General features: G+C 47.5%; 2 protein-coding genes across 3 annotated transcripts; both read left to right on the top strand.

Moving 5' to 3' along the window:
- Positions 1 to 1,896: 1,896 nt before the first annotated feature.
- LOC123065828 (beta-glucosidase 2-like) lies at positions 1,897 to 6,105 on the top strand. Its single transcript, XM_044489039.1, has 13 exons — positions 1,897 to 2,074; positions 2,157 to 2,220; positions 2,487 to 2,545; positions 2,637 to 2,712; positions 2,798 to 2,869; positions 3,031 to 3,118; positions 3,246 to 3,504; positions 4,195 to 4,310; positions 4,398 to 4,612; positions 5,200 to 5,228; positions 5,430 to 5,529; positions 5,620 to 5,707; positions 5,797 to 6,105. The coding sequence occupies exons 1-13, from the start codon at positions 1,940 to 1,942 to the stop codon at positions 6,026 to 6,028; spliced, it is 1,533 nt and encodes a 510-aa protein (XP_044344974.1). The 5' UTR covers positions 1,897 to 1,939; the 3' UTR covers positions 6,029 to 6,105.
- A 5,684-nt stretch (positions 6,106 to 11,789) lies between these two features.
- On the top strand, positions 11,790 to 15,239 carry LOC123071161 (vacuolar protein sorting-associated protein 36). 2 transcript variants are annotated; one of them, XR_006434143.1, is made up of 9 exons: positions 11,790 to 12,488; positions 12,628 to 12,828; positions 13,482 to 13,575; positions 13,656 to 13,713; positions 13,900 to 13,969; positions 14,277 to 14,412; positions 14,501 to 14,585; positions 14,729 to 14,876; positions 14,941 to 15,239. XR_006434143.1 is itself a non-coding variant. In XM_044494668.1 (8 exons), exons 1-8 carry the CDS (start codon positions 11,850 to 11,852, stop codon positions 14,784 to 14,786), a joined length of 1,341 nt encoding a protein of 446 aa, XP_044350603.1. In that variant the 5' UTR covers positions 11,791 to 11,849; the 3' UTR covers positions 14,787 to 15,239. The 2 variants fall into 2 exon arrangements, 1 of the variants encoding a protein (XP_044350603.1); XM_044494668.1 differs by having other exon boundaries at positions 11,791 to 12,488; positions 14,729 to 15,239.
- The last annotated feature ends 1,171 nt before the right edge of the window (positions 15,240 to 16,410 follow it).

Raw genomic sequence — 16,410 nt, 5'->3', positions numbered from 1 at the left:
GGTCGCCAACGCACGGTGGGGGGTTGGACGGACCGGCCTCATCCTCCTCGTCGCTGTTGAGGACGATGACGCCACCCTCCTCGCGTCCGCGGCGCCGGGACTGGAGCTCCGCGTATGCCGGATGCTGGCGGAGCACCTGCTCGCGGACGTAGTCCTCCCTCGCCCACTTGAGGGCGGCCTTGTCGTCAGGGGCCACCATGTCCGCGTGCTCCGGCTTCACGAGAAGCAGCCCCGGCTCGGGCTTCGGCCGGACCAGGCAGAGGGAGCGCGGGGAGGGGCGGGCACCCTCGTTGATGACGAGAGCGCCGCTGTGGGTGCGGCGTCGAAGCGGCGTCTCTTCCGGCTCCGGCTTGATTGGGCGGAGCGCTGGCGAGCCGGAGGAGAGTGAGCCGGAGCCCGACGACGAGGACGCCCCTGGCTCCATTCACCGCGGCATCCAGGAACTGCCACGGCGGCGAGAGAAAGACGACCACGGCGGGTACTCGAGGCGCGGCGTGTTGTCGGCCTCGATGTGGTCGAGGATAGCCTCGAGGGTGCGGCCGAGCACGCCCCACCACTCGCGCCGCCCGTCGGCGTTGTGGTGTCCGCGGGGGATGATGCCGTTGGCGGAGGCGATCTGGTCTTTGCAGCAGCGCTCGAAATACATCGTCCACAGCGTGTGGCTGTCGGCGGCGTACCTCGGCTCGTCCCGCTGCGCCTTCGTCAGCGACGAGCGGATGCGGGCGATCTCGGCCCGTCGTGCTGCCCCTTCGGGCACCGGTGGCACCGGGACGCCGCCGACGCTCAACTTCCACGCCCCGGCACACGCATGTCCTGGGACGCCGGATAGTCGACCTCGTAGAGGAGGCGCACCTCCGGCTCTTGGAGATGGGGCGACTGAAGCCGTTCGCCGCCGCGCCGTCGCCTGGGTACCTCTCAGCCATTTGCTCGTCGGCGGGAAGGGGGAAGTGTGGTGCTTTGTGTGGCGATGGGAGGCGATGTGTGGTAGCTGCCCGGCGGGTAGATCGGCTTTTATAGCCGGGGCGGCGAGAGCCTGCATACCGGTCGACGCGTGGCGGGAGCGGGCGGGACGCGCGTCGGTGGGTGGCGCCTTCACTGCGCCGCCCGTGAGGCATCAATGGAGGCTGACCGGCGCAGCGGCGCGGCATCCTTGGCATTGATTCCCGCGGGAAACCGAGGCGATGAGGACGACGAAGCGGCGTCTCGCTGACTCGGCGGGCCCATCCCCGTTTGCGCCAAAAACGCGTCACCCGGCGCCCCAGGCGCCCCCAGCGCACCGGGTTCGGTCTGGGTCCGTCGGCGCCAGTTTCGGCCCAAACCGGCGAAAAACGGGCTCCTGGGGACGCGACTGGGCCGATTTCGGTCGCCGGCGCCAAAAGAAAACGCCTGGGAAGTGGAGGGGGGCTATTGGGGGCGCGGCCGGAGATGCTCTAACTATGAAGAGGCTGGATGTGTGCTTATTATGTTTATATCCACTTGATGGGTCATTTTGAGTAAAAAAAATCACTCTTCATCGCACAAAAAATCAGCTGCGTGTGTCTTTTTTTAATCTGTGACAGCTACTCATACTGATCTCTGTTTACCCATGCAAAAAAGATTAACGGGGATGTTGATCATGAGCGGCAAAAAGTCATGTCCTGCCATATTCAAGACCCTGATAAGTATATTTCTTGAAAAAGAAATGGCATGTACATTCAGATAAACGTTTCCACTGGATGGTGTAAGCACGCAGCAGGCAGTAGCACACATTTAATTAGCTGCACATGTCCCCACAGAAGACCGACGTTACTAGATGAAAGTTGGAGACCTCATGAAAGTTGTTTAGTCTGGCTGCTTTCACGAGGTAAGGTTGCGGCTGAGAGTGAGACTAATTAATCCTGATATAAATCTTCTATCAAAGCGAACGAATCCATTATGCACGAAAAAACACAGATCATAGATGGGTGCTTCTGCTGCCTTCTTCTACCTCTTGCTGCCCCTCTGGGTTCAGGATGCAGCTGCGGCTGGTCTTGGCTTCACACGAAGTGATTTCCCACGGCGATTCGTCTTTGGAACTGGAACCTCGGCATATCAAGTTAGTAATCAATCTATCTTGTTGAGCTGGAAGTTCTTGTGTATTTGCTTAATGAACTTGGATTCTTCTTTTGCATGCATAGTACGAGGGCGCTGTTGCTGAGGATGGCCGGAGCTCAAGCAGCTGGGACACTTTCACTCACGCAGGTTGGTTGCTAACATGTTTGCGAGATTTGTCTCTGGTTTTCCCATATGACTGTCAGACTGTGGATATTTCCCATATGCGCAAGAAATAGCACCTTGGTAGAACAATTTACACAGCATTTCTATTGCTGAAGCGTAACTAATTTTTTAGAGTAATTGAACATGACAAATTAGCATTGGCAACAGCCAAGACCAGAACTTGACACGGCTGACAAAGAAGTGTTTGTTGCAGTTTAGGTCCATTTTGACAGTTCGATTTGTTCTTGCAGGCAAAATGCCAGACAAAAGCACGGCAGATGTTGCTGCAGATGGGTACCACAAATACATGGTAAATAAGACGAGGGACTGAAAAATCTTGACCGTTTCTCTGCTTTAATAGTTCTATATACAAAGTAAATCAGGACTATCTGATTTCGCAGGACGATGTCAAGCTCATGTCTGAGACAGGCCTAGAGGCCTATAGGTTCTCCATCTCCTGGTCAAGGCTCATTCCAAGTACAGAAATCCTCACAAACTCTATCACAACCATCCACTTTAGTTTCTAATTTATCTTACTCTTTCTTAAATTTCGGGATTGCAGATGGACGCGGAGCTATCAATCCCAAAGGGCTGGAGTTCTACAATAACCTCATTGATGAACTAGTGAACCATGGCAAGTATTTTTTTATTAGATCTTTGAGCATTTAAACAATTTAATTGTGATCGATTGTTAGGTCCGTATTTCATATAAGTTGGTGTAAATATTGTTCCTTGTTAAGAAGTTCATGCAAAATAGAAATTTGAACCATCCAGTCTCTGTGGTATTTATCCCAGGAATTCAAGTCCACATCACACTTCACCATCTAGATCTCCCTCAGATTCTTGAAGACGAGTACGGTGGATGGTTAAGCCCCAGAATTATGTACGTGCATATATGATTTCACTACCAAATAGACAGCTCAACTGGAGTGGCAATTTTATATGTCATTTTGGCATACTTATGACATAATATTTTATCCTGTTCATATTCTCAAATCTACAAAATGCAGCGAAGATTTCACAGCATATGCAGATGTTTGCTTCAGGAAGTTTGGAGATAGGGTTGCATCTTGGACGACAGTGAATGAGCCAAACATTGGTATGATGGCCTCTTATGATGTTGCTATATTCCCTCCCGGCCGTTGCTCGGACCCATTTGGAGCAACAAAGTGCACTGCTGGGGACTCTAGCGTGGAACCATACATAGCGGCTCATAATACCCTTTTGGCGCATGCATCAGTTGCTAGTCTTTACAGAGAAAAATATCAAGTGAGTGGATGATCTTGTACTTAAAATAGTTCTCATGATGCTTAGTTTCTTCATGAACTGCAATTTCTAAACCATTTTAGCTTTCCTCAAGAATGGAGGCACAAGTTTCATTGTTTCAGTCATTAGGCACACCTAAAACCATTTGAGCTATTTGATTTGTAAGAGCGCTGCCTCACTACCTTGTATCGTTCGGCCGTGTACTTTGGTTTGTGCTTTATCTATATAGCGGGGCGAGAGACTGTTTCGAGAGGGTGGAGGTACCAATTCCAGTCATTAGGCATTAACCACATCGTAATTCATCTTTTCAATACATGTTTCAGCATTGGCGGCACACTTAGGGTAGTATTTTCCTGGGGAAGTAGTCGATATATTTTGTTTAGGTTCCTGGGCATTTCCCTTAAAAACAGAGTCATCATGTACATAGACTCGGATTCTTCGTTATTACTCCCTCCGTCCCATAACATAAGAACGTTTTTCAAGCTAACATAGTTTGGAAAACTTTCTTATATTATGGGACAGAGGGAGTATCTAACACAAGTACTCCTTCTGATCCGAATTAATTGACGCAGCATCTATACAATGTTGTCAAATCGGAGGGAGTATTACATTCTTCGTAATTTCCCTGCTACGGTGCAAATGTTTCCGAGGTATAGGTTCATAAAAAAAACTAAGGAATCTTTTTGGATGTAGGTCATGCAAAAAGGAGTTGTTGGCATAAGTATCTACTCCTACTGGAGTTACCCGCTTACAAATTCCACAGTGGATTTAGATGCAAGCCAGAGATGTAAAGATTTCTTATTTGGCTGGTATGATATTGTGCATCCATTCTGTCAATGGAATCTTTAACATACATGATCCGTGCATTGTTGAGATCTTAAGTGCCGTACTGGCAGGATACTGGACCCATTGGTGTTTGGGGACTACCCAAAAGTAATGAAGAAGAATGTGGGCTCCCGCCTTCCATCCTTCTCGAAAGTTCAGTCTGAACTTATCAAGGGTTCTCTAGATTTTATTGGAATAAATCACTACTATTCTCTCTACGTGAATGATCGCCCTCTAGAAACAGGCATTCGGGACTACAACACGGACATGTCGGTTGATTCAAGGGGTAACTATCTTTTTCGGGTGCTGATACCAGGATTATTGCTTAACTGCTCATAGTAGTGTGCTGTGTGGATGCGCAATTGATTCGGTTTTTGGTGCCACTTTCTCTAGGACATTGATTCTTCATCTAATGGTTAATTAAGTAGTTGCACGTTTCAGAAACTGTGTGCAACCATAGGCTTGATGATATTCTTTTATCTAGACCATATTGCCCTGAAAAATCAATGGTTGGTTGAGACTTATATTACTCTCCTCCTCTAATGATGGTAAAATGTACCGTAAAAAAGCTCATGCAAAAAATAGGCTAGCCAAGATACTGTGAGTGGCATCCTACTAATGATAAATTGGTAAGACAAACCGGCTAGCAACCTTTCAGATTCACCAGTCATGCAAATTGTGTATTTCTCTGAGTGAGTGCAGTACTCAGTCATCCCTTTAAACATATTTTGTTAGTGCACTACATTACACAAAGTATGCTATTTGTTCACCGCATACTGAGATGTTTGTGTAATGTAGTGCACTACATTACACAAAGTATGCAAAAAGAGCTGAGCGTACTGTTCTAACTAGTGATTCCTTTGTATGATGCAGGTTCTAGGACAGACCCACCACTTAGTCCGGTAAGAAAAATTATGTCATCGATGTGGTGTGCAAGAAGTTGCTAAAAATGAAGTTATTTTGGTCATTTCACCATACATCTATTGGGTTATAATATGTTCTGAACTTGATCAAGAGATTAGAAAAGAAAACTCACCTAAAAACCTGAGATCATTAGCTTGACAGTAACCATCAAAGATAATCTTTTCTTTATGGGAGTGCAGAGTGCCCCACCAAATGTCCCAAGTGACCCCAAAGGGCTGCAACTTGTGCTGGAGTACCTGAAAGAAACCTACGCGGTTCCGGTCTATGTCCAGGAGAATGGCAAGCATACTCCCAACCAGAAGCAAAAGTCTCAGCTGAAGAAGAAAGGTGCATCGTTACTCATGTAAGTAGTCGTGTGGTTTGTTTCAGGTATGGGATCTGCCGATGACGGTCTGGATGACACCGACAGGATCGGCTACCTGAGCAGCTACATGGAGAGCACACTGAACGCGATGAGGTGCGTGCGACCGTGCGTCGAGATCAGATCAAACATACACCCGTTCTTTCAGCATGCATTGCGTGATGCTCTGTTTGTTTGTTGTGCAGGAACGGAGCCGACGTGAGAGGCTACTTCGCGTGGGCGTTCATGGACATGTTCGAGCTCCTGTCAGGGTACCAGTCGAGGTACGGGCTGTACCGTGTCGACTTCGCCGACGAGAGGCGGCCGCGGCAGGCCAGGCACTTGGCTCGCTGGTACGCCGGCTTCCTCAAGCACAACGGAACCTCTGCGCTCGCGCCGAGAACGAAGGACCAGGAGAAGCTAAACGTCGTGTCCTGACTCCCGAGCCTGGAGAGTGGAGCAACCGTGTGTGCCGAGTGATTGACAAAAAAACTACCACTTTATATTTGCGTCCACTAAACTACCATTTTTATAAAATAGACCGAAAACTACTAAAAGAATAATTTTACGACTAAAAACTACCATTTCAGATAATGACAAGTTTAAATGATTTAAAGGAGTTTATCCTGTCATGGTTGATGTGGCAGAAAAGTCAACTCTCCACACGTCCATCTTCTTTCTCCTCCCCCCCCCTCTCTCTCCCACCCAGAGCCGCCTTCTTCTCACCGACCCCGCAACCTCTTCCCAGGCGTCGCCGTGCACCACCCAAGGAGCAACCTTCCCAGCTCCTGCGCCTTCGTCCTCGCGCCGCCCCGCGCATACCTCCCCTCGCCGCCACCGTCCACCGGGTGCGGGCGCCGCTCCTCTGCCTCCCTTCCCCAGACCGGATCCGCCTCCACAATGGCTGGATCCGCCTCCCCCGCGGCACGAGGGTCAACTTCGACCTCCCCGTCGACCGTCATGAGCGGGATCTGTGCGCCGACAAGCTACATATCCCGCCCAACCTCTCCTACCCCACCCGCATCGCGAGCAGAAGGGAAGGGCCCCCACCACGCGCGCAGTTGCTCTTGAAGGTCGCCGGCGGTGTGGAACTGCAATTCGCCGGCGAGCCGCTAGCGGTTGGAGCTTGACGCAATGCCCATCCCGTGCAACGGAGAGAGGGAGGCCGCAGCGGTGCTCGCCGTCGTGTGTTTACTAAAATTTCAGAGAGAGAGAGAGAGAGAGAGATGAGAAGAAGGTGTGGGCCCCACCTGTCATAATGCCCAACTTAACAGTCAAAATAAAACAAAGTTAACTTTTCTGCCACATCAGCCCTGACAGACGGACCCCACCTATCATAAACACGTTTAAATCATGTAAACTTGCCATTATCCGAAAATGGTAGTTTTTGTCACGAAATTAAAAAAATGATAGTTTTCAGTCATTTTTTAAAAAGTGGTAATTCAGTGGGACGCAAAATTCTAAAGTGGTAGTTTTTTGTCAATCACTCGTGTGTGCCTGGTGCGGGCCTAAGATGAGACGCGTGTTGCGCGTATGCTCCTGCCTAGTTTTTTTGAGGGATGTGTAGGTTTCGATTTGCATGTGCTGCATTTGTTTCCTCGTCACGGATAGTTTCTCTGTACAACATACCCGTGTGAACATGATCGCGGGACTGAGGATAGGGAAGGATTACGCCTCTAAGGTGGAATCCGTAAGTACCAGCAAGCAGGTTTAGCATTTTCATAACAGATTAAGATCTTTGTTCGGCAGTTTCTCCGTGATCATCTCCCCCTGGGACTGATGTGAAGTAAAATTGCCAAAAACCGTCATAATTGCGTCGCTCAGTGCGGATATCTACCGTTTTTATAAAAGTTTGCTGAAAACATCGGTCTTCAGTAATCGGCCGGTTGATTGAGAGTTGTTTGATGCGAAATATGACATACTGGGCCTACTTTCAAGACTGACATGGCACCAGAATTTAACGCCGCCGGCTGAAACGGTAGGTTAATAACCGTGTGTGCCTGATGCGGCCATGCGGGCATGGGAGATGAGGCGTGTACGTGCGCTTATGCTCTTTTATAGTTTTTTTTAAGGGATGCGATATGCAGCTCGAGCACATGACGTCAAAACTCAACGTGCAAAGCTCTGAACCGCGAACCTGGAAAGTTCTTCTCATGACAATTGTGCCTAGTTATACAACCATACTGTGATGGTAGTCACAATGTAGAGAAGATCCAAGTCCATGTTACACGAGTTGCTGGAGCGGCGGTGGGGGCTGATGTAGCGGGGTAGATCAACCCGCTGATGGCGGAAGCAAATTAAGAAATCCGATCGAAAAAAAATTATATGAGACCAGGTCTCATATAAAGCAGGTGAGACCCGTTCTGATGGATGCCACGTGGCATTCACAAATCATAAAACATTTAATCTCTCCCTCCCTGATTTTAGGTGGAGGTGGGGTAAATGCTTTGTGATTTGTGAATGTCACGTGTCATCCATCAGGATGGATCTCACCTGCTAATCCGTGAGACTTGGTCTCATAGAATTTTTTTCTGGAGAAAGGAGTATGTCCAGCGATGACACCGACGTCAAAGGCGAAGGATGGGAGGCGGGATGTGTCAGAGGCGAAGGATGGACGCCGACCCCAGATTCCCTCCAAGCGTCAAGGCGGACAACCCGGACATCGCTTGGACTGAAAAAACACTATCCAATCGGGACTCTCAAATCCTGCACATACGTTCGGGCTATCCGACACCCTCATACCCAATCCATATGTAGGATGGATATGTCGATGCCCGGACGCGTCTGTCATGTTGAATCGACGGGCGGGATCCATGTGGAAACCCTTCGGTCTGTTGGGAGACGTTACCGGTTCGGTGATTGCATTCACGGTGTCGTCCCGATGCGCCGCTCGATGGGACTATTTGAACCGGACGGCGAGGGCAAACCCTAGCCAACCCCATTTTCCTCCTTTCCCTCTAGTCTGCGTTGCCACCGGATCTCACGTCTCCTTCCCCTTCATCTCTAGTCTCGTTGCCCGCCATGGTCCGACAGAAGATCACCTATTACAAAATGCTAATGCTTGAGCGTCGGACAAAGATCGCGCGGGAGATGAGCGTCGCGGAGGAATGTCGTGCTGCTCGCCTTGCGTGAGAGGACGAGACAAAGGCGAATGAGGAGGTGTCGAAGCAAGAGGCGGAGGGAAGATGAGGTGGAGGAAGATGAGGCAGAGGAGGAGGAGGAGGAGGTTTCATGCATTATGTAGTACGTAGATGGAATGGACGCTGCATGGAGTAGTATGAATATGAGGGTTTTCAAATGAGGAGTCTGGTTGCAATGGTGGACAAATGAGGGGTCCGCGGACATGTAAGGGGTCATATTTGACAACTCCGACTGTAGGTGATCTAAATTCATGTGGAGGCGGGGTTGGAATGTTGTGGTAAAGGAGTGGGAGTGACGTGTGTTGTTGATTTCGAGGGACGAAGGAATCGAATGCTGCATGTGACCTAGTGGACGGTGTCACGAAATTGATACTTGTTGACAATGTGATGAAAGCCGTGAAATAATTGTAAGGATAAAGGATGTTTTCCAAAGAGATCTCATCAACGATGATGATGGCACAACAGTTTTACACTTTACCTAGATTCCAGCCACTGGATGGGTTAGATGTTGGAGAGATGCCCTAGAGGCAATCATGTATGATGATATTTCCTATGTGTTTATGAATAAAGATAGTTCTTGGACATTATCAATGATGTGCATCAGCAAGTACATGACTTGTTTGTGGGACTATGCATTGTATGATGACTTTCCTAAAAGGTCCCTAGTCGAAAGGGCTGTGTGGACGCGCAGACGACTAGACTAGTATATGACACGGTCGATGGCTTGGTCTCACTAGCCATGAAGTATTGGATGCTAACCAGATAATATGGACTTGGAAAGGTCTGGTCGGATTCGACGTAGTCGGATCCGAATCGAGATAAGGTCCGAGTCGGACAGACCCAACTATGAGACACAATGATATGACATCTGTGAGTCTCTAGTACAACATACGTTCTATGTCCTAAGACCTGAGCTGACGCATGTACTTGGGATGGTGACAGACTTGCTTTGGGCCGACCAAACGCTACTTCGTGACTGGGTAGTTACAAAGGTAGGTTTCGGGTTTGTCCAGTTCCATGCTGTGAACACATGGTCGAGCAAGATGAGATTTGCCCCTTCGATTAGGAGAGATATACTCTGGGCCCCTCGTGTGATCCGACCAGGATAAGCATGGCCACGCGACTAGGATTATGAGATAATCCGGATAGTGGCCGGAATCACTGAAATGAGAAAGAGGTCGGACTAGCACAAGGATGACAGTCTTGCCTTGAGCCCGACAACATATATCGTGAGGCAAAGGGAACAGAAGTGTGACACGTTGTACAGGTTCGTCTAACCAGCTTCATAGTCTGCTTGGTGTTCGGCATGCCTTGCTAGAGGCCGCTACCAACAGTGCAGTTCGGAGGTGATCCGAACTGCGATCAAGCCGACTTGAACCTAAGGGGTAGCGCGCTTAAGAGAAAGAACCTACGAGGTCGGATCCGAGGACACTGGTCGGATGTGATCCGAGCTGTATTCGGATTGTGGCCGAGTAGACTTGTGGGCTTTAGGGTTCGTGCGAGGCCCAAGTGTTGAGCCCGCGACGGACGCCTATATAAAGTGAAGGCGCGGCACACTCATGGGGTTGATCGCTTCGGCGCTGTCACTAGGGTTTGCATATGTTGCGAATAGCCACCTCCACTTGCCGCCGGTTGTGTGATCGGACCTAGCAGTCCGCCGCACGACGTTCCTCCTGCACGCGGATACCGTTAGAGGCGGTACACTTGCGCCGCTCCGGCGAACCTGTTCGCGGGATCCGATCGGCTACGTGGGAGACCGGCAAGGAGGAGACGACTCCGGCAATGCGAGGTGACTCCAGGAACGCGCTGCCTCAACTCTACTTCCGCTGCACGGCACTGTGCGTCTAGTGATAATAATCTGTGATCCATCTCCCATAGCATGTTCTTGGATGTTCTGCGCGTAGGAAATTTTAATTTGCAGTCGACGCACCCTACCGTAGATTCTAACATAAGAGCCCTACATTTTGCCTGCCTATCTTTGTTGATGAATATGAATGACTATAAGGAATTTTCCTATCTATTGAATCAGGGTACATGTATGTGCTTATGCGTCTCCTTTCTTTGACGTGTGAGTGCTCTTTCCTTTGGTAGAGGCCAGCACCATCCTTTTTGTAGGTGGTCTCTCCCCAGTAGTTTGGTACCTATCTTCGAGAGATATGGTATAATCAATATCCCTAAAGTAGCGCTCATGCTTGTACCTTAGGAATGCCTACATGGACGCAACAGGGCGCAGGACTCTGGAGCTCAGGTTGGGAATAAGGTTCAGGTGCTCTCTCTATCTATCTATCTATCTATCTATCTATCTCTCTCTCTCTCTCTCTCTCTCTCTCTCTCTGAGTAGATATCCATACTCTGCAACATTACTCGTGTTGTAATGGGTAGAGGTGCGGTAGGGGGAGCGGTTGTTGTTGATGTTGTTGATAAGCTTGCGGATGTTTCGACTGAGCTTGTTGACCCTTACGTGCTAAGTGTGTCGGACACCACCATTGATATTGCTATTGTTGTCACGGTCCATCAAGGTGGATGTTGTTGGTGGAGGAGCGAAGTATAATATTGTTTTTCTTGCCATGTTAGTCTTATAGTATGCTTGATTTGTCAAGTTCGATGCCAAAACATTAACTTGTTAAAAATTATTAAACTAATATATTTATCTTGAAATGTTCGCGGCCATTTGTTAAAGGTTGCGTTTAAGTTGTGGCTTTACATAATCAACACTTTCTTCTTGTATTTCCTTCCGCTTTAAATTAATTGAAATTCTAGTTTTGCCATAAGTCAATCTTGTTTAGGTTTGACTAATAACTAATCAAAAAGTTGGGTTAAAATCTACAACCCTGATATGCATAGTGCGAAAATATATTTTGTGATTTTTTTGGGAGACTAATTTAGTGTTTTTAAATGTTGATATTTTTATGACTTTTTAAATGTTACTATTTTTAATGAACTTTTTTAATGTTAATAATTTTATGAGCTTAATCAAACTTAAAAAGGTGTGACTTGAACGAGAGTAGTACGTATTGCTTAACATGCTCTTCCGATTGACGAGGCCGAACAAACAACAAATTTTTTTATTTACACAAAAACACGGGGGAAAACCTCCGAAGTCCAAACTCTCCACAACCATGTCCGTCGCCGCAGCCGACTGGCTCCCGTCCGCGACCGTCACGGCGTCCGGCCGGCCGGTGCTGTCCGCCGGCGAGATCGAGCGGCACCTGCTTCCGCTCGTCGACCTCGAGCCCGAGGAGAACCCCCGCCTCGCGCCCCTCCGCGGCTGCCTCCTCGCGCTCACCTCCCACCGGCTCATCTTCCTCCACGAGGCCTCCCTCTCCGCGCGCGCCCTCCCGCTCGCGTCCATCGTCCACCCGTACCCTCCCCACCGCAGGCACAACCATAACCCACTCCGCTCCCTCTTCTCCTCGTCGTCCTCCTCCTCGTCGCATCACCCGCGCATCCGCATCCAGATCTCCCTGCCCCCGTCGCGGTCGGAGGTCGTCGCCGTCGTCGTCACCTGCAAGGCGGACGTGGATGTGTTCTACGGGCGGCTGCTCGAGGCCATCCGCGCGAGGGCCTGGGAGGCGACCGCCGCGGCTGCTCCGGCCAGTGGCGCCCCGGTGGCTGAGGGAGCCGCCCCAGCCGAGGAGGATCTGGCGATCAGGATGCCCGTGGTTGGAGTGGCGGGGATACTGCGGAAGGAGCAGGAGACGTGGGAGAGTGCGGGGCAGAACTTGCAGGATGCCTTCCAGGATCTCAACGCACTCATGGTTCGTTCCTCTTTCCTGCTTCCTGCTTGGATGCTGCTACTATCATATAGTGTTTGTAACATCTGAGATTGGATCACCACGCTCTAAATGGCAATGGCAATGAACCGGGCATAATTTTGTGAACGTCATTCCTATACAGAGCAAAGCCAAGGAAATGATGGAATTGGCAGAGAAGATGAGGCAAAAGCTATTGACGAACTCATCTGCTCAATCGAATTCCAATGACGAAGAGATGGGTTCTAAGCAAGACATGCAGGATTTGCTATTGAGCGTAGGCATCGTGTCTCCTGTGACAAAGGAAACTGCTGGTGCTTTGTACCATCAGCAGCTTTCACGACAGGTAATTTGTGCTTGTTCATAGTTTTCCAGCACTTCTGTGCAGCTGAATTGCAATGGAAATAACAATACATGTATTTGGAGAATCGCATGCCAATTACTAAATGTTTACCTGGGGCCTTTATCACCAAATACCGTAAGCATAGAGTAATTTCCGGTATAAAATGTCTGGGCTGGATGGAAACAGTCGTTTTCCTTGCCTTTTATGCAAAGGGAACCTCTACCATATTGAACAATACTTGCTGGTCATTTGTATGCTTCCATATTTTCATTCTGCTTATGCATGAACTAGATCAAATTTGGACCCCTTTTAGGCCTTGTTTAGCTAGTTGGGTAATAGCTTTCAGTTAACCTGGGCCAATGTTCGATCACCTTTCAGTTCTCTTCAAGCTAGTGAAACAATCCCTCCGAGAAAAACAAACCTGCCCTCTGTTTGGTGGGGTTAGGGGTACTTCCCATCCATTAAAGATACAGGAAAAACCTCCTATATCTTTCTTGCATATTCAGTTGGTAGCAATGCTGAAACTGTTCATGCCTTCATAGTTTTCTTCTACTTTGGAAGCTGTTTTGTTTTCATCTTCGGAGTTTTCTTCTGTTATGCCACATAATACTAAGAAATAGACTTACTGAGGCTTCTTTTATCCTCTTCATAATCAGCTGGCTGACTTTGTAAGAGTACCAGTTGAGAGAGCAGGTGGTATGATGGCACTAGTCGATGTCTACTGTCTCTTCAACCGTGCTAGGGGAACAGGTCTGTGCTTTTGCTGATGAATATCTGTGCGAAATTCCCTTGTCACTTGTGTTCTGAAATTGATTTTTTGTTTGTTCTAGAGTTGATCTCACCAGAGGATCTTTTGCAAGCTTGCTCCCTTTGGGAGAAATTTGATGTGTATGTATATCATTTTCTTGAAAATTGCTGAAGCTTTTAATTGTCAGAATATGCAAATCCAAGATGATATAAAAAAAGAGTAATCATTGTTTTCTAAAAACAATAATGTCTTTTCAGCTGGTTTGTTGCCAGCCATTAATTATGGTTTTGATGTTTTGCTTATAGATGTTGATTTGTAATAAGCAGCCCAGTGATGCTCCGGAAATTTGACAGTGGAGTGAAGGTGATCCAGACCAAGACGCATAGTGATGATGAGGTATGCCGTGGCAATGATAAGTCCAGATGCCATTTTATATTCGTACTGAATAGCGCTGCATGACATAGCAGGAGTGAGCTAGCAGCCATACAAATATTGTGCCTTGATTTTGTTTCTATACCTGCCAAATCTGTTTCCTATCTGAATCATAGTTTTAATCAAAAGTATGAAATGAATGACCGGTTCTGGTTCATTTTTGTTAGTGGGTATCCACATGTTTCCATGCACTTTTTACCAGTTACCTTGCACCTGCAATCATTAGTACTGGTAGCATAGCCGCATACTGATCTCCCTCCAATAAACATAGGTATTTGCAAGAATCTCATCACTCGCACAAAAGCCGGATGCTCTTCTCAAAGGAATAAGCCCCAGCGACGCTGCATTCACGCTGGGGATTGCACCAGCTTTAGCAAAGGAGCATCTTCTAAATGCAGAAAACAAAGGTGTCCTGCAATTGTTCCTTTCAAGTATTGGCAAGACATGCATTTAGTTCCAGACTGAATGAACTAACCAGTATTAAAAAATTCCCAGGTCTACTCTGCAGGGATGTCAGTCCAGATGGGTTCCGTTTCTACATCAATTTGTTTAACGAGATTGATCTCCAGAATATTCATTTGTGAGTAGATCGCTCCCCTGCCTCACCCTCAAGTTTTTTTTGAAGGAATTTATAGTTGTATTCCTAGGTTTTCCCATGTTATTTTTGGAGCATGCATTATATTGTAAGAAAATGGTATGCGCTTTACTGACTGTGTTTTCCAGGCCAAAAACTCATGGACTATACCACACTTGGATATCTGTGGCAACGGCAGCACATTGACACAGTTTTGGTAGAGGTGGATTCAGGTGATTGAACTTTGATGTGACTATTTTGCCTTAATACTCCCCTGTGTTGTATCTCATTTACTTCCTCTGTAAAGTAACATAAGAGCGTTTAAATCACTACTTAAATCACTACTTTAGTGATCTAAACGCTCTTATATTACTTTACGGAGAGAGTGCAAATTACAAGACATAACGTTTTCATCATTTGGTTGACAAATGACTTTTGGTGTGCTGTATATGTAAGTTGAGCTGAGGATTTTGGATGGTTTTTACCAAGCCACAAAGAGTTTCAACAAAGGCATGTAATGGGGTACTGCAAAGTTGGGAGTTAATATATCCTGATACAAGCTACTGCAGAAACCGGCTCTCTGTTTTGGCATCGTATCAAATGTATCATTGTATCCTGTTCAGACCGAGTATATGAACAGCATCAAAATACCTAAGCTCATCCGCTGATCCACCTCCCAGCTATCATCGCGTCGCTCCCCAATCTCCTGTGCCGCCCTCAAGGTCCTGTGCTTGGCCTTCATATTTCTAAAATGATTTTTGCCGACCATTTTCCCTGACGACACTGCTTGGGTGCTCTACCGTCTGTGAGCTATGAGCATTTTTTTTTCTCCTGCGGGTAATGAGTATTGGCAACGTTGGAAAACAACCACTATTTTTCACCCAACTGCTTTTTTTAGCGCAAGGTCCTCACTGATATGCAGCTAGGGTAGAAAGGACACAAAATTTGGGCCCTGGGGAGAGCATGCGGATGAAACACATTGATTATATATATATATATAATCACTTGTTTACCATCACGAAAACGCCTAACGTCTGAGCATTACATGGCGAGCAAATATCCAAATAGATGTACCATACGTCCATACTAAAATTGATTTAATGCCAAAAAAGGCACTTCCTAAAATTCTCAATATGTTGATAAATATTACAGTACTTAATTTGTAATATTTTGCTCGGAAACTCTACTCGGTAGCATCAGACTTTGTCTCTCCGTCGCTGGCATCAGTGCTTTCACTTGTTCCGCCAGGGCTTTCTTCTTCCTTCTCTTCAGGCTCGGCAAATTTAGCTAGATAGGAGTAGTATCCCAGAAACGTACTCCCTTCGTTCGGAATTACTCGTCGAAGAAATGAATGTATCTAGATGTATTTTAGTTATAGATACATCCATTTTTCTAACAAGTAATTCCGATTTTAGTTGTAGATACATCCATTTTTATGACAAATAATTCTGAACAGAGGGAGTATAATCAAAGAGAAAATCATTGGTCCATCTTACTCGGACACAAGAGCGCCTGCATGCATGTTGTCCGGAGGGCAGATATTAAAATTATGTTTGAGCTAGCATGCATGCGTGTTTGAGGTAAATTTGAAATTATATATATGTATTTACCAAAGGCGGTCGTGGCGTTTAGCCTCAACTTGCACAGAAAGCATCCAAAGCAGCCGCCTGTTTTGAACGTTTTCCGTGCTAACTGCTAAGAGCATCTCCAGTCGTTGTGCACACAACCCCAACGATGTTCTTTGCGCCAGATCAAAATCTGCCGGCGCTAATTTTTCTCCTGGGACGGGATTTTCCCCCGTAGTTGAGCCCCCAGCCACTTCCTCCTCCAC

The sequence above is a fragment of the Triticum aestivum genome, chromosome 3B, assembly GCF_018294505.1.
Source record: "Triticum aestivum cultivar Chinese Spring chromosome 3B, IWGSC CS RefSeq v2.1, whole genome shotgun sequence".
NCBI classification, from domain to species: Eukaryota; Viridiplantae; Streptophyta; class Magnoliopsida; order Poales; family Poaceae; genus Triticum; species Triticum aestivum.
The sequence above is the reverse complement of the archived record's forward strand: the minus strand, read 5'-3'. Positions and strand labels throughout refer to the sequence as shown.

Coding starts and splice junctions, on each gene's coding strand:
- LOC123071161 (XM_044494668.1), top strand. CDS start 11,850: ATGTCCGTCGCCGCAGCCGACTGGCTCCCGTCCGCGACCGTCACGGCG. Junction 12,489..12,627: donor AGGATCTCAACGCACTCATG/GTTCGTTCCTCT, acceptor ATTCCTATACAG/AGCAAAGCCAAGGAAATGAT. Junction 14,413..14,500: donor TCTAAATGCAGAAAACAAAG/GTGTCCTGCAAT, acceptor AAAAATTCCCAG/GTCTACTCTGCAGGGATGTC.
- LOC123065828 (XM_044489039.1), top strand. CDS start 1,940: ATGGGTGCTTCTGCTGCCTTCTTCTACCTCTTGCTGCCCCTCTGGGTT. Junction 2,221..2,486: donor GGACACTTTCACTCACGCAG/GTTGGTTGCTAA, acceptor TTGTTCTTGCAG/GCAAAATGCCAGACAAAAGC. Junction 3,119..3,245: donor TGGTTAAGCCCCAGAATTAT/GTACGTGCATAT, acceptor TACAAAATGCAG/CGAAGATTTCACAGCATATG.